The sequence below is a fragment of the Carettochelys insculpta genome, chromosome 24 (genome assembly GCF_033958435.1).
Source record: "Carettochelys insculpta isolate YL-2023 chromosome 24, ASM3395843v1, whole genome shotgun sequence".
Classification (NCBI taxonomy): domain Eukaryota; kingdom Metazoa; phylum Chordata; order Testudines; family Carettochelyidae; genus Carettochelys; species Carettochelys insculpta.
The window spans coordinates 19671828-19694987 of record NC_134160.1 but is presented as its reverse complement, the minus strand read 5'-3'; the positions used below and the strand labels follow the sequence as shown (position 1 = coordinate 19694987).

General features: G+C 48.9%; 1 protein-coding gene across 3 annotated transcripts in view; it reads right to left on the bottom strand.

The window, feature by feature from the left end:
* The window catches only part of LUZP1 (leucine zipper protein 1), a 115440-nt gene that overhangs the window by 36705 nt on the left and 55575 nt on the right, over positions 1-23160 (bottom strand). For all 3 annotated transcript variants that reach the window (XM_074976409.1, XM_074976411.1, XM_074976410.1), the window contains exon 2: positions 7778-11084. In XM_074976409.1, coding sequence (XP_074832510.1) covers positions 7778-10957 — 3180 coding nt within the window. In that variant the 5' untranslated portion in view covers positions 10958-11084. The remainder of the gene's footprint in view (positions 1-7777; positions 11085-23160) is intronic.

Sequence of the window (23160 nt, the reverse complement as noted above, 5' to 3'; positions counted from 1 at the left end):
TCAGTCCTGAGTCCCCTCCCTCTTGGCTGCAAAGACCCCGCCCTATGGCACGTGCTCTCCTTCCGCCAACAGGCGCAAATCCAACTGCCGCCGGCAGCAGCGGGGTGGCCCAGGAGGGGACTATACTGGTGCCTCATCAAGGGCCCAGTACCAGGTCTACTACACCTTGGGGGAGGCCCGGTGCTTCGTGTGTTGGGCAGCGGGACATGCCCAGAGGGATTGCCCCCTAGCCCGGCATGAAAGAGGGGAGCCTGGGACCTCCTCCGACCCGGGGGGCACCAGCCACATGACCGGCGATGCCTCGACCGCAGCAGGCCCTGAGACCGCCCCTCCTCCTCCCGCCCCGGATGGAACCATTGCCGCTTGGGTGTCGGAGGACGCCCAGGCGCACGGTGAGTGGCAAGAAGAAGCAGGTGCCGGCGCCCGAGTGGGCATTCAAGCTGGGTCTGTGGAGGAGAGGGAGGCAGGGCCGGCAGCAGGACCCAGGCAGGGCCCACCCCAGGGCAGGCCGTCCCTTTCCCTCGCTGTCCCGTCCTCCTCCTCCTTCCTTCCCTCCCTCCTCGTTACTTCCATCCCCTGGTCCTTCCTCCTCTACCACCGAGCCCGCCTCTTTGGAGGACTGGCTACTAGTAAGGGGGAAGCACAGAAAAAGAAACTCACGTGCCCGGCCCTCCACCCTGTCGGAGGACAGAGTGGATGTGCCACGCAAGATGTTAAAGAGAGCCGCCAGCCCTGATCCACCTGCTGAACCCCCGGCTACTGACCATCTGCCGGGGGTGACTGAGGCCGCCACAGCAGCAATGGAGGATACCATCCTGTTCTGTCCCAGAGCCCAAGCCCAAAGGGGCAGAGGAGGCCTGTCCTGAGCCCATGCCCTCCTCCGACACCCCTCCAGCTGCTGCCTAGACCGCCGTCGCGGAGCGCCCGGAGGAGGTGAGCCCCAGCCTCGCCCTCTTCTCGCACGAGGTCGAGGCCCTAGGCCTAACCCCGGCTTCTCTGGACATAGAGGGCCTGCTACTAGAAGCCTGCGGGCCGACTGCCTACACTCAGCCGTCCCCCTCGCTTTCCCCACCTGCCGGTGATCCCCCAACCACTACCCCTCCTTGTTCAGGGACGTTGCAGGGTGCAACCGCCCCCCTGGCTGGGGACACCCTCCCAACTGCAATTCCCCAGCCCCTGGATGCTCCGGGAGGATGTGTGTTCCCCCCTTGCTCTCCCTTCCATCCTAGCCTCGAAAACACCAATGCTGACCCTCCCACCTCATCGGTGCCTGCTGCCGAATGCACTGGTACCTTGTCCTTTACACCCTCTCCCTTCTTGCCACCCAGAAAAGCTCCCCCTCCCAAAACCCCTCTTGTTTGCACTCCCGTCCCCCCTCCCACCTTAGCCCCCGCTCCTGCCCCTGCCCCTGACCCCGCCCCCCACCCCCTCTTCCAATCAATGCCTTGCCCCAGAACCTGTGCCCTTTCCCCCTCCCCCCCACTGCTTCCCCCACCCTCCTTCCCTCCCCCTTTTCCTCATGGCCCCTCCCCCTTCCCTAAAACCTTTACCTCTCCTGCCCGCATCCCTTTCCTTCCTGTCCCCCGCCTTGGACCCTGTCTGTTCATAACCACTCCTGAGGCTGCAACCCCTCGGGAGGCCCCCTTTGCTTCGCCTTCTCCCAGCACTTTCGGGGCTGCTCTCCCTCCGCCACCCCTACTCCTCCCAAAACCAAGCCCCAGCCCCCATCCCGACCTTCTTGCTGGCCATCAGGCCCAAAAAGATACGAGGCCGAGGGGCACTCGGAACCCCAAGGCCTTGGCACCCCACGCGCTGGCGGATGAGATGCATGAGTTCTTGGAAGACGTTTGCGGCTCCAAGAACAAAGTAGTTCTCACCCTCCAGCACTGGGGTGACTTTCACTTCATCCTTGAGTCCATGAGGGCCCTTCTAAAGGAGGGCAAGGGGACTGGAAGGAGGGACGCTGCGGCCTACGAACGGGCCTGCGGCTTCCGTGACGCTCTAATCACCTATGGCGTCGGCCACGGCTTGCTGCGTGGCCCCACGGGGACCGTTGGCATTCCCTCCAGCAAGGATCCTCCCCAGCCCTCTAAATGCCGCCGATCATCTTTGCCACCTTGAACACCAGGGGCTGCAGGTCGGGTCTCCGCAGGTGCCAGCTGCTCTCCTTCCTCTGAGAGGGGGGTACTCGGTCACCTTCTTACAGGAGACCCACACTACTCCGGCTGCTGAAGCCAGCTGGCGGCTGGAGTGGGGAGGCGGGGTCCATCTTAGTCACCTCTCGGCCCATCGGGCCGGGGTAGTGACCCTGTTCTCCCCAGACCTGCAGCCCGAGGTGCTGGGGAGCATCGAGGTCGTGCCAGGCCGCCTGCTGTATCTCCGGGTATGGATGGAGGGGCTGCCCCTCCACCTCATCAATGTTTATGCCCCAACATCCGGCCCGGAGAGAATATCCTTCTTCTGGCAGGCAGCAGCCTTCCTTGACTCCATCGATCCTCATGAGTGCCTGGTCCTGGGCGGGGATTTTAACTGCACCCCCGAGGAGCGGGACCATACGGGGACGGAGCAGTGCCAGGCTGCTGCGGACATCCTCAGGGAGCTCATCAATCACTGCTCCCTGGTGGACATCTGGCACAGCCACCACCCGGACGAGGACACCGTCTTCACCTACGTCCGGGTGGTGGGCCACAAATCCATGCACTCCCAGTTGGACTGCATCTACATCTCCTGGCAACATCTCTCTCGGGCCCACTCCTCCAGCGTGTGGCCAGCCCCTTTCTCGGACCTCCACCTGGTGGCCGTGAAGGCTTCCCTCTCTCCGGGGAAGCAGGGGTCGGCCTACTGGCACTTCAACAACAGCCTGCTGGGGGATGTGGGCTTCGTGGCGTCCTGCTAGGAGTTCTGGCTGGCCTGGGGTGGGCAACAGCATGCCTTTCCCTCGGCGCGGCGGTGGTGGGATCTGGGAAAGGTGCCAGCTGGCGGCGGGATGCGTTGATAGGACAGCTGGAGTGGGAGGTTCTTGAGCTGGAGAAGCGCCTGGCCACCAGCCCCAGAGATCCATCCCTCTACGGCACGTACCAGGAGAAGCACAACGAGCTCGGGGCCCTCGACACCCTTCGGGCACAGGGGCCCTTTGTGAGGTCGCGGATCCAGCTCCTCCGGGAGATGGACCAGGGCTCCCACTTCTTCTGTGCCCTGAAGAAAAAGAGGGGTGCCAAGAAACATATCCTCTGCCTCCTTGCAGAGGACAGCACCCCTCTTACGGATCCAGTGGAGATGTGCGAGAGGGCTCGCGCCTTCTACGCCACCCTTTTCTCCCCGGATCTGACTGACGCCGACACCTGCAGAGTGCTTTGGGACCAACTCCCTTCGGTCAGCATGGGCGACCAGGACCGGCTAGAGCTTCCTCTCACTCTAGCTGAGCTCTCAGAAGCCCTCCGTCTCATGCCCACCAACAAATCCCCGGGCATGGACGGGCTGACCGTGGAGTTCTACCGCGTTTTGGGACGTCCTCGGCCCAGACCTGCTCAGTGTCTGGGCCAAGTCCTTGCAAAGCGGGGTCCTCCCCCTGTCATGCAGGCGGGCCTTCCTCACCCTGCTGCTCAAAAAGGGGGACCCCCGTGACCTTCAGAACTGGTGTCCCATCTCGCTCCTCAGCACGGACTACAAGATTATCACTAAAGCCATCTCCTGTCGCTTGGGGTCCGTGCTGCAGGACGTGGTCCACCCCAACCAGACCTACACCGTCCCGGGCCACACCATCTTTGACAACCTCTATCTGGTCCGGGATCTCTTGGAGCTCAGGTGTAGGGATGGTCTGTCGTTCGCCCTCCTGTCCCTGGATCAGGAGAAGGCGTTCGACAGGGTGGACCACGTGTATCTCCTGGGCACTCTGCGGGCCTTTGGCTTCGGACCCCATTTCATTGGGTTTCTCCAGGTGCTGTACGCTGCCTTAGAGTGTTTGGTCAAGCTCAACTGGACCCTGACCGCTCCGATCAGCTTCGGGCGAGGGGTGCATCAAGGCTGCCTCCTGTCAGGCCAGCTCTACGCTCTGGCCATCGAGCCCTTCCTCTGTCTCCTTCGATGAAGGTTGACGGGGTTGGTGCTCCATAAGCCAGAGCTGCAGCTGGTTCTGTCAGCGTACATCGACGACATACTCCTTGTGGTCCAGGACCGGGGAGACCTGGCTCAGTTGGAGGCCTGCCAAGCCGTTTACTCGGCAGCCTCCTCCACCCGAGTCAACTGGGTCAAGAGCTCTGGCCTGGTGATCGGGGCTGGGTGGCAGACGGGCCGCCTGCCACCCACGCTTCAGGCCATTCGGTGGAGCGCGGGTCCACTGTCCTATCTGGGCGTCTTTCTATCTGCCACGCATCCCTCTTCGCCAGAAAACTGGCAGGGTTTAGAGGGCAGGGTGGCTGAGCAGTTGTGGAGATGGGCAGGGCTGCTCCAGTGCCTCTCCCTATGGGGGAGGGCACTGGTGCTTAACCAACTAGTCCTGTCCATGCTCTGGCACCATCTCAACACCCTTGTCCCACCCCCGGGTTTCCTGGCCGCCCTCCAGAAGGTAGTTCTGGAGTTCTTTTGGCCAGGACTGCACTGGGTCCCTGCAGGGGTTCTCCATCTCCCCCCGGAGGAGGGAGGACAGGGCCTGACCTGCCTCCGCACTCAGGTCCATGTCTTCTGCCTCCGGGCCCTGCAGGGACTCCTCAACAGCAACAGTGCAGATAGTCCAGCATGGAGCACGCTGGCGCATGCTTTCCTCTGTCACTTCTGAGGGCTCCGATACGACTGGCAGCTCCTTTATTTGCCTTTGAGAGGCCATCTGCGAGACCTCTCAGAGCTGCCGGCCTTCCACCAGGACCTCCTCCGCACCTGGCAGCTGCTTGCAGTCTCCAGGTCCTTAGGGGCCGCCGCGGGGGAAGACCTCCTCGTGGAGCCCCTGCTACACAACCCCTACCTCCATGTGCAGGCAGCGGAGTTCCCCGCGGTGTGCCAGAGGCTGGTCCTCGGTGGAATCACCAGGGTTGGAGACCTCCTGGACTACGACCGGGGAGACTGGATGGAGGCCCCGGCGCTTGCCCGGCGCATGGGGCTCTCCACCCTACGTTCTGCCTGGTGCGTACTCGAGGAGGTGAAGGCCGCCTTGCCACCTGCTGCTCACGCCTACCTACGCCGGGTCCTGCGAGAGGGTGCACCCCGCCCCCCTCCCACTCCTGGCCCTCCGGATCTCTCTGTGGGCCCACGGCTCCGCGAGCCTTCCTGCCCCCCCCCCACACCCCGCATCATCCCTCCCACCTGCACGCGTTGCAGCCGATCCCCTTTCGAACCACGCCCCGACGTCATCTGTACACGCTCGTGCTTCACACACTCCACTTCCCCACCCTCACGTCCCGCCCAGATCACAAGTGGCAGGACCTTCTACCATCTTTGGAGGGTGGGGAGCCCCGGTGGGCCAGCCTTTATTCTGCCCTGGTCTTGCGGCCCGCCGGGGACATAAGCTGGAGAATCCTTCATAAGGCAGTGAGCACGGGCGTGTACTTGGTGCGGTTCACTCCCCCTCCCAGACACTTGATTTGTCTGTGGAACAAGGGAGACCCTGGCACACATTTACATTGAGTGCGCCAGGTTGCAGCCCCTCTTCCGGCTCCTCCAGAACCTCCTGCTGAGGTTCTGGCTGCACGTTTCCCCACACCTTTTTATCCTTGCACACCCCATCCGTGGCCCCACTAAGTCGCGGGACCTCCTCGTCAGCCTACTGGCTATGGCCAACGTAGCCATTTATAACACTCGGGAGAGGAGGCTGGCGGGGGAGGAAGCCTGTGACTATGGAGCCTATTTCCGCTCTGCTCTTCGCTCACGAATCTGGGCAGAGTTCCTTTGGGCGGCATCCACTGGCTCTCTCAACACCTTTGAGGGGCAGTGGGCGCTGTCCGGGGTTCTCTGCTCAGTGTCCCCTTCTGGTTCCCTCATTTTAAACCTTTGACCTCCACTCCCATCCCTGTTTTCTCTTTAGTTGTCCCCCGTACTTTGTTGAGGCCATGGTTTTTTTAATGGGTTCCCTCTCCCTTCAAGAGGGGCCTTTTAGTCGTGGGCGGGCGCAGCCCGCCCACTCCCTAGCCTTCACATAGAACCCAGTATACTGTCCTTCTAGAAGGCTCCAGAAGCTTCCAGGTAAGGGTCTATCACCGGGTTTACCACAGTGCTGAGACAGACCTGAGAGAGACTGGCAGGCAAAGTTTCCAGCTCCTGTATCTGCAGCTACTCCAGGACGAAATGCACCTAATGGGATTTTCAAACATGCCTATTAGGCAATTAGTTACTCTAACGGGACTACCTGCATCTTTGTGCACCCAAGTATCTTTGATATTCTGACCCTAAGTCTCCGAAGACAATAGACGCTATTAAGTAAAGCCAAGCTGCATTGCATGCTTACTCCCTTAGAGGTGAAACTGGTTCTAGGGAACAAAATAAGGTTCGGAAAACAAATACCGTCTCCCATCTTCACCTATATTCTCCAATGGAAGCTTAAGTTCCTTGCCAAATTCATTTGGCTGAAAATTCTTTCCCTCCCACAATTGCCCTACTTCTGTACTTTGAGCTTCAGAGCAATATTGAAGCAACCATGGATGTTAATGTGGACCTCCCTGCTGTTTTTGTTTGATAGCTATTGCATAAAGAGTGGCTACACTGAACTGGAGCAGCAATTAGAACATATTATTTAGCAGGACCAGAATGTACACGCCTCACCAGATGAATGTTTTAAAGTATGTCAGGGATTCTCAATCCTTTTCAGAGACACAACATATCTTAACAGTGAGAATATCTCCTACATTTCCCCTTATGCAAGGTTTCTTCTCACTAACAACTGAATAACATCCTTAATAACAAAGAAAAGTAATGCTAGGAAAGTAGTTCATGCATTTTAAGTCTTTTCTCAAGATGATCTAGCAATCTGGAACCAGGAGGAGATGACAGCACCATGCAACCGGCCATCTCCTTGTGGTTTGCTAGGACATGTTCCCCAGAACCATTTGAAGTATGTCACACAGGAATAACACACAACCAGAATCCCTTTAAAAATGTATGTTGAAAGTTCACATTGAAGCAATGCATTACCTTTTTAAATTCTCTGCTATTTCCTGCATTACATTACTCTACATTACAAAGCTTGACTTTAAAAGACGTACAGGCTCACAATTAAGTTGGGACCAATTATTTCTCTTTTGCCTTAGCAAGAACATATAAGTATGGCTTTACTTACATGAGGAGCAGTACAAGAACAAGGAGGATGGGAACAGAACTAAGCAGCCCAATTTCCAAGTGAATAGGAGCTGTAGGAATGTAATGCCTCTAAAAATCAGATCTGTTAGTATATCAAACTGCCTATCTTACAGTCAGTAGATTATTTCAAATCAAGAACATTAAAATGGCCATACTGGGTCAGACCAACAATAGCCAATGCCAGGTGTCCCAAAGAGAATGAACAGAATAGGTAATCATCAAGCAATCCCTCCCGTCACCCACTCCCAGCTGCTGACAAACAGAGGCTTGGGACACCTTTCCTACTCATCCCAGCTAATAGCCATCAATGGACCTAAACTCCATAAATGTATCTAGTTCTTTTTTCAACCCTTTTAAATTCATGGTCTTCACAACATTCTGTGACAAGAAGTTCCACAGGTTGGTTGTGTGAAGAAATACTTCCTTTTGTTTGTTTTAAACCTGCTGCCTGTTAAATGGAGGATGGTTAAAAGTAACAGGAGAAAAAAAAACTTACTGGTAACATGCGATTCCAAGTAGAAGCAGTGATGGGATCATGGATGTAGCTCCTTCGACCAGAGAGTTCAGACGCACTTAAGCTACTTTGTGTCCTTCTGAATTCTAAATCAGGGGTGTACCTCCAAGAATTAATAGTGGCTCTAGGCCTTCTTGAATTCTGCTCAAGCAAACATATTCTAGCATTGGACCCTTCTATTTCAGAAAGGTCTGTAGAGGACTTGCATCCATTTGGACGAGTGGAAGCTGTATTTTTTTCCACTTTGATTTGAGAGTCTTCCAAACATTGTAATCCCCGCCTTGTCCTCCATGAACTTCTCAGAGTGATGTGTTTTGCCTCTGGAGGATCTGCTTCTAAAAACCCATGGCTTTTCCAGCTGATTGTCTCTAAGGATGGCCCACAATTGTTCTTCTCGGTGGGTTCAGAAGGTTTTATCGTAATACTGCTTCTTGAGATTAGTGTTTCTGCCCTGTTTCTCAGAGCTAAATCCCCAATTTTATCTGCCTCAGATAATTTCAGAGCAATATCATTCTTATTAATTGAGATCTCGAAGGGCGTGCTGACGCTGTTTGTTACAGATGACAACTCATTTGGAATTACTCTAATATTGCTGGTAGAAGTACGTCTCTCCTTTGCTGCTTCATTTGTGTTGGCCCTTGTGGTGGCTGGATCAGAGGGGAAGATTGTTATGCTGCTTGTCATTTTATTTGTCACAGTTTTAAACACAGGTTTCTGTTTCTGAAAGTATTCTTCAGACCCAGCCCCTCCCATTACTTCTTTCATGTCCTTTTCAATTATTGCAGGTTTAATAATGGCTTTTGATCTCAAAGCTTCTCTAGGGCTGAATGACCTTTTGGATTTCAATCCAACACTGGTCACATCTGAAGAAGTGTTTATGGATTTGGAGGGGCCATCTTCATTTCTGGTGTTTTTATCATTTTCAAAGACAGCTGCCCTGAGGACTCCTCTGGAGCCTGAGAATTCTCTGGAACAGGGTTTCTTTCTTATCTCCAGCTCTGATTCGGCAGTAGCATTGATGTTTTTACCCAACTCCTCATCTGTATTCAGTTTGTCATGGCTAGCTGGTTTGATGGCTTTGGATATCAAAGAGTCAGATCTTATGCCAACACTTGTCTGACCCATAACTGATGGTGCAGATTGGTCCATTTCTTCGTTATCTTGACTTGTGAGAATCTGTAAGATGTCATCCTGACTTTCTGAGCAGTTTGAATACTTTGATAATGTTGTAGGCTTTGTATTTTCATGAAAAGTGTCTGTAAATTCTCTTCCTTGGAAGTTTATTGCTCTTTTAGATTTTCCTTCTGGGGACTGTCTGTGAGATAAAACAGAGACTGTTGCTGTTTCTGCTTTGCAGCTGGTGGATTCAGCTGCTAACATCTGAGAAGACGTATGGTAGCTACCTGATGAAGCTGTTTCATTGGAGGGTGCATGATTACTTTTCATAAAAGGTATCTCTACACATAGTTCAGACATCTCTGCTTGCCTTGTTTTCATCCTTTCAGTCAAAGATGCAGTTGTTTCTCCTTTGATTGATTTTTCATCTAGTGCAGAGTTACCTTGGCAAGCATCACTAAATGTTTGAGATGGCTTTTCAATTTTGGTCTTCCGTCCACTTTCAGTCCCAGGTTTAGAAGACGCTTTCCAAGATTTATGCTCATGTGCAGCTGGTGGGTATCGACTAAGCACAGATGGCTGCTCTCTTGATTTCTTCACTTCATTTTGTGGAGTACCACTATCTTTCTGCATAGATAAATAGGGAGCAACTGCTGATTTTTCTTCCATTCTTTTTATATCAGTAACCACAGTGTCTAGTAGAGCAGATGTATTAGATGTCTTTGTTGCTCTTCTAGTAATTAAACTTGGACTGGGAACTTGCTTGCTGCCTGTGGTATAATGGTCATTATTGGAAGAGAACTCTCTGTTCCGTGTTCTCTCCCGCCTATACTGCGGCGAAAGCTCCCGTGTCTTGTGTTTTAAAATTGGTGAGTCAGCTGTGACCCCTCTGTATTTATGTCTGTCATGTCTAACTCTGCTAGGGAAACTCATTTCTTCACCTTCCACCTCACCATTCTCCATATCCTTTTGTTTTTTTATTTGAGTTTTAATTTCTTCCAATTGACCAGCCAGAAGTTTGTTTTTATTTTGTTCACTCAGATAACTATCTTGCAGGTCATTATTTTTGGCTTTCATTTTTTTAAGTTCTTCTTCTAAAAATTCAAAATGTTTAATTTGTGTTTTAAGTTTTTCAATTTCTTGGTTAAGATCTTTCACTTTGTTGTCTTCTTGATTTTTATTCTTTTGATTTTCTGATTTATTTCTGGTTTCATTTTCTACATGCTTTAAGTAATCCAAGCTTCCCTTTTTTCCATCTTCTTTACAGGGCAATGCAGAGGTCAAGTCATCTTCAATTCTCAGATCATTTCTATCCAGAAGATTATTTGATGACCTTTCTAGCAAGTTTGATGCATTTCTAGCTTGATCTGTTCTGTTTAGTTTGTTGTTTAGTTCTAGTTTTTGTGTTAGCTCCTGGATTAATTTTTCACTTTGCTTTTCTCTTTCATTGAAGTATTTTCTCTCATTAGCAAAACTCAGAGTTAAAGATTTCAGTTTTTCTAACTCACTCGCTAAACTATGTTCAGTTTTATCCAGCCTGTCTTCGGATAACTCAAGTTCCTTTACTTTCATCCTCAGTATTTCCAACTCTGTAGATATCTTTTTGGTCAAATTTTTTTCTTCATTAAGGCTCAGACACAGCTGAGTACAATCGTTCTTGCTCCTACCAAAAGCTTCTTCCAATTTTTCCAGTTCTGCCATTCGCTTCTGAAGCTGTTCAATTTCTGATTTAAGTTCTCGGGTGAGACTTTCCTCCTCCTCCAGTTTTTCCTTCATCAGCTGACAGAGCTCTTCAGCTTTTTTTATTTCTTCATCTTTGCCTTCAATTTTCAGTACTCTCTTTCTCAAAGCTTCTACATCAGCCAGCATGCTAGAATTACTGCCTTCTGCCTGAATAACTTTGTCCTGAAGGTCAAGAAGCTCATCTTCTGCTTTCTGGAGATTTTTGGTTGCTTCTTCCAGTTCATCAAGACGACGGCCAAGACTCTGTAACTTAAATCGAAGATGGCGATTTGAAGTCTCCTTGTAACCCGTAAACTCTGCCATTTTAATTTTGTTGTTGTTGTTGGGTTCAGTTTTCTTCAGTTTGGATCAAAGGAGTTATTCAAAAGGATTTTAAACATCTCAGTTCCTCCTTGAATCTTGCAGCTGCTTTGACAGAGACAATTTTATCCTGAAAAAAGAAAACAAAGTGAGTACACAAGTATAGGAAACATTTCTTGTGCATATCTTTTTAATGTTTCTGACAGCTATAATTCACAGCATAAGGAGCAATAGTGGAAAAGATCAATGGTCCATTCAGTCTAGTAATACATGTACTGTCTCCAACAGTTGCGCACCACCAGTGGGCGGGAAAAACGAATACCCTCAGCTCAGTTAGGAAGAGAGCATGTATGTGTATTAGTTAATGCTGTTTGTATGCATACGTGTGTGATGCATGCTCCTCTGTGATGCATAGACATACTGTGGATTCCTGCACAAAATTATTCCACCTCACTTCAGAGGAATGTGAAAATCTCAGACAAACTCTCAGAGAATCTATTACCATAAACTACAAATGGAAACTGGAAGACATGAAGTACACAAAAAGAGGAACAATCACAGAAGATTAGGGTTGGCAGAGACCTCAGACACTCATTTAGCGCAACTCCTTACTCAAAAGTAGGACCAACCACAACTGAATCAATCCAGCCAGAGGTTTGTCAAGCCTGGCCTTAAAAACCTCTAAGGATAGAGATTCTACCACCTCCCTAGGCAACCCATTCCAGGGCTTCACCACCCCCCTAGTTTATCCTAATGTCCAACCTAGATCTCCCACACTGCAACATGTGACCATTGCTCCTTGTTCTGTCATCTACCATCACTGAGAATAGCCTGGCTCCACCCTCTTTGGAACCCCTCTCCATGTAGTTGAAGGCTGTTATGAAATCCCCCCTCAGTCTTCTCTCCTGTAGACTAAATAAGCCCAGTTCCCTCAGCCTCTTCTCGTAAGTCATATACCTCAGCCCCTTAATCATTTTTGTTGGCCTCCTCTGGGCTGTTTCCAATTTATCCTCATTCTTTCTATAGTAGGGAGCCCAAAACTGGATGCAATACTCCTTCCTACTAACACAGCTCACTATGCTGTTAGCCTTCATGGCTACAAGGCACACTGTTGACTCATATTCAGCTTCTCATCCACTGTAATCCCAAAGTCCTTTTCCGTGGAACTGCTACTTAGCCAGTCGGTCCCCAGCCAGAAGCAGTACACAGGACTCCTCAGTCCTAAGTGCAGGACTCTGCATTCGTCCTTGATCAACGCCATCAGATTTCTTTTGGCCCACTCCTCCAATTCATCTAAGTCCCTCTGAGCCCTACCCCTACCCTCCAGTGCATCTACCTCTCCAGCTCAATGTCATCTACAAACTTTCTGAGGGTGCAAGCCAATCTCTCCTCCAGCTTACTAATGAAGATACTGAACAAGGCCAACCACCGGGGCACTCCGCTCGATACCAGGTGCCAACTGAACATCAAGCAGTTGATCGCTACCCATTGAGCCTGATGACCTGGCCAACTTTCTATCCATCTTCTAGGTCTGTTCCTCCAAGCCAGACTTCTTTAATTTGCTGGCAGGAGTACTGTGGGAGAGTGTATCAAAAGCAGTGCTTATTTTGTGCTGATATTTGGTACTGGCACCTTGGCAGCCACAGCCATGGGATTGGCTAGGGGTGAGGAGAGCTGGCTGAGTATTTGCTCCAATCTTTTTACAAAAAAGATACTGATCAAAAATTTTGCTAAAGTCAAGGTATATCATCCATGGCTTTTACCATATCTACAAAGCCACTTATCTTGTCATAAAAGGCAATTATGTTGGTCAGGCATGACTTGCCCTTGGTGAATCCCTGTTGACTCTTCCCAGTCTCGTTCCTCTGTTCCAAGGAATGTCAATGGAGGACAAAGTGGGTAACTGCTTGGAGGCCTGACATTTGAAAAGAGTCCAGAGCTCCCAACACCGATGCTGCTACTGAGGCAACAGTAATGGCCAGAGTCCTGGGCCCTTTAAATCACCACTAGAGCTCTGGCTGGCACACTCTGGGACATGCTGTGGGCTGGCTTAGGAGTAGAGTTGGGAGGGTGGTAGGCTAAGCAGTTCTGAGGACTGGCTGTCCAAGCCCTCCCCTTCTGTCCAAGGCCCCGCCCCTTCCAGGGACATGGAGCTAGCCTCCCCCATGGGCCTGCCAATTCTCTCTCTCCCTTTCACACACACACACACACACCCCCCATCTCCAAAGGTTTCAACATGGACTCCTTGAGGACCTGCTCCATGATTTTTCCAGGCACTGAGTTGAAGCTGATTAGTCTAGTTCCCCGGATTCTCCTTCTTCCCTTTTTTTAAAGATGGACACTACGTTTGCCTTTTTCCAGTCATCCAAGACATCCCCGGCGCCAGGAGTTTTCAAAGATAATTGTCCAAGGCTCTGCAATCATGTCAGCCAACTCCCCTCAGCACCTTCAGATGCATTAGATCCACCTATGGACTTGTGCATGTCCAGCTTTTCTAAATAATCCTTATATTGTTCTTTCATGACTGAGGCCTTCCCATACTGTCTTCTGCAGAGCAGCAGTCTTGGAGAAGACCTTGTCAGTGAAGACAAAGACAAAAAAAGGCATTGTGCACTTTAGCTTTTTCTATATCACTACATTGGCCTCCCTATTCAATAAGAGTGTGTCTACACTAAGAACAAAGTTCAAAGTTAACTTTGAAGTTATTCACTACATTGAAGTAGCCAGCAGAGAGTCTACACACATTTTCCCTTACTTTGAAGTTAACCTGGAAGTAGCGAACCCAGCTTTGAAGTCCTTACTCCATTCCTGGGAATGAAGCAGTGCCCTACTTTGAAGTTTAACTTTCAAGTAGGGTGTGTGTAGATGCTCTACTTCAAAGTAAGCAACTTCAACCTTATTTTGTAGCATAGACACAGTCTAAGGGTCCCATACTTATCCTGACCTCCTCTTTGTTGCTATCATGCCTGCAGAAACCCTTGTTATCTTTCATATCCTTGCTAGCTACTATTCCAATTGCACTTTGGCCTTCCTGATTATCTGTCCGCATATTCAAACAAACAATGTTTTTATATTCCTCCCTAGTCATCTGTGCAAGTTTCCACTCCAGTGAGCTTAAACACAAAAGGGAAGCTCAGAAGAAGATTTCTCTATTAAGCCAAGTTGATCGCCTACCATATTTGCTATTTGTTCTGCACATTGGGATAATTTATTCCTGAGCCCATAATAAATCTTCTTTAAAATACAGCCAGTTCTCCTGGACTTCTTTCCCCCTCATATTAAACTCCGAGGGGATCCTGCCTATCAGATCCCTGCAGGAATCACAAATCTATTTTTCTGAAGTCCAGGGTCTGTATCTGCTGCTCTCCTTTCTTCCTTTTGCCAGGACCTGGAACATAACCATCTCATGGTCACTGTTGCTCAGGATGCCACCTTCCTCTGCTTCCTCAGACAAGCATGACTCCTAGTTGATCCCTTCAGCACTTGAAACAGGAAGCTGTCTTCAATAATCTCCAAAATCTTCCAGGATTGTCTGTGCACAGCTGTATTGCTCTCCCAGCAGCTGTCAAGGTAACTGAAGTCTCCCAGGAGAACCAGGGCTGTGACCTGGAAACTGTTCAGTTGTGCAAAGAAAGCCCTGTCTACCTCATCCTTAGTCTGATGGTTTGTAGCAGATGTCCACCATGACATCACCCTTGTTGCTCTTGCCTGTAGTCAACCCAGAAAGTCTCAACAGGCTTCTCCAATTTCATATTGGAGCTCTGTGCAATCATAGTGCTCTCTTACATACTGTGCAACTCCTCCTCCTTTTCTCCCTGCTTATCCTTCCTGAACAGTGTAGACCAGGAGTAGGCAATTTTTGATGGCGGAAACCACTACAAGATTTTGGTAACTGGTCAAGGGCTGCACTTTTCTACTGAGGGGGCATGGGTTTTTAGATGGAGGTTGGGTGCAGAATGAGCTCAGCATAGGGGACAGGAATGCAGAAAAGGGTGAGGGGTCTGAGAGGGAGTTTGGGTGAAATAGGGGGTTGTGACCTGGGGCAGGATATTGGGATGCAGGGGAGTATTCTGGCCAGGAGAACGTAGGGTCTGGGAGAGAGCTGGAGTGTGAGAGGGGGTGGGGTGCCAGAGGCAGGCTCCATCCATGAGCCACTTATGTAAGTAGCTGCCAGCCAGCAGCACTCTCAGGTAGACTTCTCCATCTGCCAGCAGCCCCAGACCAAATCAAAGCATCCGGCTGTTCTACACAGCTCTCTGTGCTGCAGGGAAAGGCTTTGTGTGCTACCCCCATGCCCAGCAAAAGCTCTCAGCTCCTACTGGCAAGAAAATTGCCAATGGGCATGGAAAGATTTTGTTGGTGGTGAGGGCACAATTTTGCTGGGGGTGCAGCCCAATTTCTCAGCTCCATTAGCTGGGTTCTGGACAACAGGAGCTGAGAGATTTGCTGGGGGTGGGGGCAGTGTGAAGTCCTGCCCCTACCCCACAGAGAGTATCCAGGAGCTCTGGGAATTGCTGCTCCTTGCCATGGGGGCAGGCCACAGGCTGTCTGTTGCCTGCACTTGTATACCATTCATGGGAGTGCTCCAGTCACATGAGTTATCTCACAATGGTTCAATCACCCCAACAGAGGAAAGGTTAAAGTAACTAGACTGCCTCCACAAGTGTCCAAAAGGAAAAGGAATTTCCTTAAAATAATCAGAAACCCAAGAACGGGTCAGTAACCTGTGCCTCTTCAAGGAGTCACTTGCAGCTCTGAGCGCTGCCACCACCGACTCCTCTTGCAGCTCTGGAGCCTGCTGCCGTTCAAACAAAGCCCACTGTTAAAACGGGCTTTAGGCTTTTTTGTTTAAGCGGTGGTAACTTCCAGACCTGCACTTGGAGTCAGGAGTGGCAGGGAGACCCAGAAGAGGAAGCCGGCAGCTGCCTGCACTGCACGCAGGGGAAGGAAGGTTGGGGGAAGGGGTGGCCGAGCCTGCCCTGCTGGAGCCACTCTGGGGAAGAGGAGGAATTCAGGCAGCTACTGGCTGGGAGAGGGAGGGCAAGGGGGCTCTGTCTCCCAGTCACATAGGAGCTGATGTCCAATGCAAAGGGCTGCTCAAGTCTCCCACCATGCTCAAACCAGCACAAGGAGGGCTGGACTGCATAGCTTGCCACAGTTGTGTCAAGCCCAGGGTGTGCACCCAACACAGGGACTCCTTCCCACCTTAGACCCTGCTGTGTGTCTGCCCCCCACTGTGCTTTCTTCTCCCAGCTGAAATCAGTCACTTCCCTTCAAACAGCCCTTAAAATAAACACCCAGGAGGCAGGGGGACCAGCAGGAGAGGAGGTCGACTCAGGCAGGTAAATCTTGGGGTGTGGGCGGCTGGTTTGGGGCTGATAAGGGTTAGGCCTAAGGCTGGGAAGGCAGTTTGGGGTTCATGGGGATAAGAGGGTGGATTTGGGTGCTGAAGCAGGTAAAGCCCGGAGATTGGGATAACAACTTTCGAACTGGTACAAATCCTTGTGTGTGCTCTTCTTAAATAGGGGTTACAAAAAGTATGGTTTGACATTATTTATTACGGACTGTCTCCTATTCACATGCATTGCGGCTCTTGAAGTATTGACTTGGTAATTGAATTTGGAAAAAGGGCTCTTCTCGCTATTTTGGCTGCAGATCCCTGCCCTAGAACTTATCATTAAAAAGTAATAAGGAACATGTTTGCCTGACTCTGGCAGAGAGGGGCTGGCAAAGATGGCACTGCTCTGTGGAGGAGCTTGCCTCTGAATCAGAGATGTACACAAAGGGATTTAACACCCAAGGTCATTCATAAAGGCAGAAATTGGATATTTTGCCAGTTAAATTCAGCAGAGAGTAAAGTCTTGTCCTGGGCACTGGGTCCTATTTACCTCTGACAGATGCCTTTTACAACATTTAGATAGTTTGCATTGGCAAGAAAGGGTAGAAATTGAGGTACCCCAAGCTGTGGGTAGCTGTGTAGGAAGGGAGAGGATTTGCTGAATTTCTGCTGGAACCTGAAGAGTGGTGGCTGTGTGAGCTGAGTTCCTTTCTGAATACACAGCGTATATGTGGGGATTGCCTGTATTGTAGCAGAGATTGACTGATTTGCTACTCAGTTGCTGTCTCTTAGAAAGAGCTGCCCAGGTCAGAATTACCTAGGGTTTCTAAGATCAAGAAACAAAAATAAAATATTCCCAGAACTGTCCTACTGCAGATGTGTAACTGATCTGTCTGCAAAACTGCAAACCAGTATGAGAGTCTGCCGCCATCTACTGGAAACAGGAAACAAACGCAGCATAAGAGTTAGGACCCAGGATTCTGCATCTATAGGGAGAAAGCCTCACATCCATTTCCTTGCTCTTCTAGAGCAGGGGTGAGCAAATTTTTTACGGTGGGCCGCACTTTTAATTCCTGTAATTAGCGGGACTCCCCCCGCCACAACCTATCTAATGTAATACAAATTGTCAGAAATTTTGGTTATGTTCATATAAAAGAAAACAAACTTTCAGCATGTGTAAGAAAATAAGTATACAGAATGACAAAATGTTAGTAATTGGTATATAAATGTAAGTACACATACATAAAAACTAACATTTCAACATTTTTAGATGGATAAACCTGAGATCCAAAAGGCAATCGTAATGTGCTTCACCCCCCACCTTATAAAATCTCACACACTCCTGATGGGAGCCCACCCCCCCCCAACTTTGCACACTCCTGATCTACAAGAGAAAAGAAAGAGCTCAGATTTAGAACCCCATCACATCACACTATTCTGGAGTCTCAGTTGCTTGACAGAGACCACTGAGATCAGACTCAGGAAACATGGATGCAGCTTGTGATTTCTGAGAATCTAATGCTAGCTAATTCTGTAATCTACATTGAACCTTCTCCAGAAGGAATTAGGAGAGATGCAGGGTCACAGCCTAAGGCCTAAGAGAAGGGTTCTGCAAGACTCGCTCCCACCTCCAATGTCTCCAGTCACAAGAAGCAGCTGTGTTGAAAAAACAGGCAAGCTCTGGGGGCTCCCCAATCCCACACCAGGATGACATCTGCAACCCCATAAAGAGCTTTTCAAAAGGAAAGTTCCTTTTTTCATTTTTAACACATCTTATGCACAGTCAAGCAAAAGATAACCCACTGCTGGTGGTAGAAAAAATACCCAAAAAAGTTACTTCAATGAAAGTATAGTTACTTGGCAAAAAAAAATGTATTAAAGTAAAAGTCAAAGTATCCTTCTAGAAGACTACTTGGGTAAAAGTACAAAGGTGTCGCATCTTGATAGTACTCAAGTATCCAGAAATAAAAAGTAGCCATCCTATAGAACCACCTGAGTTATCATGGGGCTCCATTATTTTTCATATATACAACCCCCCCCACACACATAATGTGCACATTATACACACACACACGTGTGTGTGTATGTATTACATAGTACATACACCCAGATATGCATTTATATTTCAGTTTTTTGTATTTAAATGTAGTTATAGCCTTCATTTATAAAGCTAATGGCTACCTCCACAATAGAGGGTTTTGCAGACAAAACTGGAGTTTTGTCCACAAGCTCGCGGACCACCTGCACACATAAATAGATCCATTGTTTACAGTCAAGCCCTTAGGTACAATCGCATTTGCTCTGATCCAACTGACAGAGACCAAAAACTACAAGATCTTTACCAAATATTCATAACCCTGAATTACCCACCAGGAGAAATAAAAAAAAAAAAATTGACAGGACCAGACTAATACCCAGAGACCAGCTACTCCAAGATCGGCCCAAAAAAGCCAAGAACAGAACACCACTGGTCATCACCTACAGCCCCCAACTCAGACCACTGCAACGAATTATTGAAGACCTACAACCTATCCTGAATCAGAATGCCACACTCCAGCAGGCCCTGGGTGACATGCCTGTTGTCTCCTACAGACAACCTCTCAACTGTATGAGGATCCTCACTAACAGCCACAGTCTATACCCCAGGAATACCAGTCCTGAAACCTTTCCTTGTAACAAAGCCCGCTGCCAGCTTTGTCCACATATCTTCTCTGGAAATACCATCACTGGACCTAAGCAGGTTACTCACAGAATCACGGGCACATTCTCATGTTCCTCAACTAACACCATATACACCATCACGTGCCAACAATGCCCAGATGCTTTGTACATTGGACAGACTTCAAACTCTCTTAGACAAAGAGTTAATGGGCACAAAACAGACATAAAAACACCCCAGATCCACAAACCAGTTAGTCAACATTTTCATGGAGTGGGCCATTCTGTTAATGACTTAAGAGTTTGTGTGTTACTGAAGAAAAATTTTCACACTACTCTTGAAAGGGAGACAGCCGAATTGTCTTTTATATTCAAATTCAGCACATTAACGTGGTTTGAACCAGGATGGGAATTTGCTGAGTCACTATAGGGGCTCATTTGCATACTTGGCTTAATCTAATTCTTGACACACACACACCCTTCTACCCCTCTACTCTCTGATTTGCTCACCTTCATCATTTTTTTCTGATTTGTCCACCTTGATTACTGTTTTTGGTTCTCTGTGCCTTAAATATTGAGTCTTTTCTGGTATGGCTATCGTCTGAAGAAGTGGGTCTGTCCCACGAAAGCTCACCTAATAAATTATTTTGTTAAAGTGCTACTTGAGTGCTTTTTTGTTTTGATAGTATATAGACTAGCACAGCTCCCTCTCTGTTACATAAAATGCAGTTTGTCAACAGAAACTGTTCACAAAAAAGCTGTGTAGACACTCCAGGGGGTCCTTTCATCAACAGAACAGATCAAAAGATAGATCCATTTTTATGTGTAGACGTGATCGGTCAACAGAAGTTTTTCTGTATGTCTCTTCCTACAGTAACAGACAGATGCTTCTAGTGTAGACGTAGCCAAAGAGTGACCAAATTAAATACGAGTCAAATTACAGAAATGTATTTATTTTGTCTACACTCACAAGTGTGCTTTTTAGCGTCGTACTGATTAATTACAAAAATGCTTGTTCAACCTCAGAAGCAGTTGATTTTCACAATTATCAGTGCAGCCTTAGCGAAAATGATGCCCTGGGCAAACTTGAATTTTGGTGCTTCTGCACCCCCATCCCAGGCTTGGTGCCCCCTCCTCCCCACATTTCCCTTGCTCCTCTGAGTATAGGTCTACTGTTTCTCACTCTTGCAAAGGGAGTTGTCATAGTCCTTCTTGGCTAAGCCCTCCATTTAAGAACTACGTGGGGAATTGACTATTTTAGCTTAAATCAGGGGTGGGGAACCTCAGGCCCAGGGGTCGGATGCAGCCCCTGGCTTGCCTAGATCTGTCCCCCAAGAATCAGGGCTTCCCTGAGCATTGAGAAGCTCCTGCGCACCGCACCCCCCACAGGGCTGGAGCACACAAAATCCACTAGCTTGGGCCCTCCATGGCTCAAGTGTGCGAGGGGCATGTATATTTCTTCTCAGTTGGGGGACACATCAGTGAGGGTCCTCTTTGTTTCAGTTTTTGTTTTTGCTTCTCACTTGTATGTCATGCTGGACTGTGGCCCCCGACCCAAAATAGGTTCCCTACCCCTGAATTAAATATTTTCCCCCAGATATGAGACACAGGAGGCAGCTGCTGCTCTGAATGGCATCAGATTGTGAAACAAAACAGTGGGTAAAAAAATGTGATGGGGTCACTCACCCTTCAGGGGGTTCCTTCTCAACAGTCTGAGCTGCTACGAAGCAGCACTGGCAGCTCCCTGCTGCAACAGCACTTTCCCCTTATTGGATAGTGGCTGCATCTCCTGAAGCCCTCTGACTGCTCCTGACTCACTAGCCATGCCATTCCAGATTGTGGTGGGGCTGGGGAAGGCAACGTTAGCTGTCATTCCAGAGGATACTTTGGCACCTGAAATGTCTGAGGTGGTTTGTTTTTGTTTTTGTTTTTCCAGGGGAGGGGGGGTTCCAAAAACTTATAGAATCATAGAATCCCAGGGCTCGAAGGGACTTTAGGAAGTCATTTAGTCCAGCCCCATTTGAAGCAGAATGAACCCCAACTAAATCATCCCAGCCAGGACTTTGTCAAGATGGGACACAAAAACCTCTAGCAATGGAGATTCCACCACCTCTCTAGGTATAGGATTCCAGTGCTTCACCACCCTTCTGGTGAAATAATTTTTTCTTATATCCAACCTACATGTCTCCGTCTGTAACCTCAGACCATTACTCCTTCTTACGACATTCGTCACTACCGAAAACAGCCTCTCTCCATTCTCTTTACAGCCCTCCTTCAGGAAGTTGAAGGCTGCTACCAAATCATCCCTCACTCTTCTCTTCTGCAAACTAAATAACCCCAAATTGTTCAGCCTCTCCTCATAGGTCATGTGCTCCAGCCCCCTAATCATGTTGGTTGCCCTCTGCTGAACCTGCTCCAATGCATCCACATCCTTTCTATACTGGGAGGCCCAGAACTGGATGCAATACACCAGATGAGGCCTTACCAGTGCCAAATACAGGGGAATAATAACTTCTTTCCCAATGCACTGCAAAATGCGTCTCCCAATGCACCCCAATATGCCGTTAGCCTTCTCGGCTACAAGGGCACACTGTTGACTCCTATCCAGCCTCTCATCCACTGTAATCCCCAGGTCCTTTTCTGATGCACTGCTCCTTACCCAGTTGGTACCCAGCCTGTAAAGATGCTTGAGATTCTTCCATCCCAAGTGCAAGACTCTGCACTTGCCCTGCTGAACCTCATCAGATTTCTTTGGTGCAATCCTTCAATTTATCTAGGTCATTCTGGACCCTATACCTACCCCTCAGCTTAACTACCTGTCCCCCAGCTTAGTGTCATCCACTAATTGGCGAAGGGTACATTTCATTCCCTTGTCCACATCATTAATAAAGATGTTAAATAATACCAGCCAGAGGATCAATCCTTGAGGAACTCCACTTGAAACCGACCGCCAACTAGACAAAGAGACATTGGGCTTGACTGTCTAGCCAGCTTTCTATCCATCCTACAGTCCACGTATCCAACACATACTCTCTTAACTTATGGGAAAGAATGTTGTGGGAGATTGTATAAAAAGCTTTGCTAAGGTCAAGGTATATCACATCCATTGACTTCCCCATGTCCACAGAGCTAGGTACCTCATCAGAGAAACTAATCAGATTGGTCAGGCATGACTTGCCCTTGGTGAACATATCTCGACTACTTTTGATCATTTTCCCCTCTTTCAAGTGCTCCAAAATGGATTCCTTGAGGATCCCCTCCATGATTATTCTGGGGACTCAGTTAAGGCTGACATGTCTATAGTTCCCTGGATTGTCCTCCTTTCCTTTTTTTAAAGATGGGCACTACATTTACCTTTTCCCAGTCATCCGGGACTTCTCCCGATCTCCATGAGACGTCAAAGGTAATAGCCAAAGGCTCTTTAATGACATCTGCCAATTCCCTCAGTAACTGTGGATGCATTAAATACAGACCAATTGCTTTGTGTGCATCTAGCTTCTCTAAATAGCCCTTAACATGTTCTTTCCACACCGACTGAGGCCAACCCCCTTCTCATACTACATTGCCTAGTGCCATAGTCTGGCAGCTGACCTTATTCGTGAACACAGAGGCAAAAAAGCATTGAGTACTTCAGCCTTTCCCATATCCTCTGTCACCAGGTTACCTCCCTCATCCAGTATCACCCCCACACCCTCCCTGATAGCCCCATTACTGTTAACAGGCCTGTAGAAACCCTTATTGTTGCCTTTAACATTCTTTGCTAGCTGCAGTTCAAATTGTGCTTTTGCTTTCCTGATTGCTCCCAGGCTTTCTCCAGCCATATAGTTATACTTCTCCTCAGTCATCTGTCCAAGTTTCCACTTCTTCTATGCATCCTTTTTGAGTTTACGCTTCCGAAGGATTTCCCTTGTCAGCCAAGCTGGTTGTGTACCATATTTGAGTTTCTTATTGTGCATCCGGATAGTTTGGGCCTGTGCCTCCAGTGAGACTTCTTTAAAATACTGCCAGCTCTCCTGAACTCCTTTCCCCTTCATATTAGTTTCCCCAGGGATCCTGTCCATCAGTTCTCTGAAGGAGTCAAAGTCTGTTCTTCTGAAATCAAGGGTCTGTATTTTACTGCTCACCCTCCTTCCTTTTGTCAGAATCCTGAAATCTACCATGTCATGATCACTGCAGCCCAGGTTGCCATCCACTTCTACTTCGCTCACTT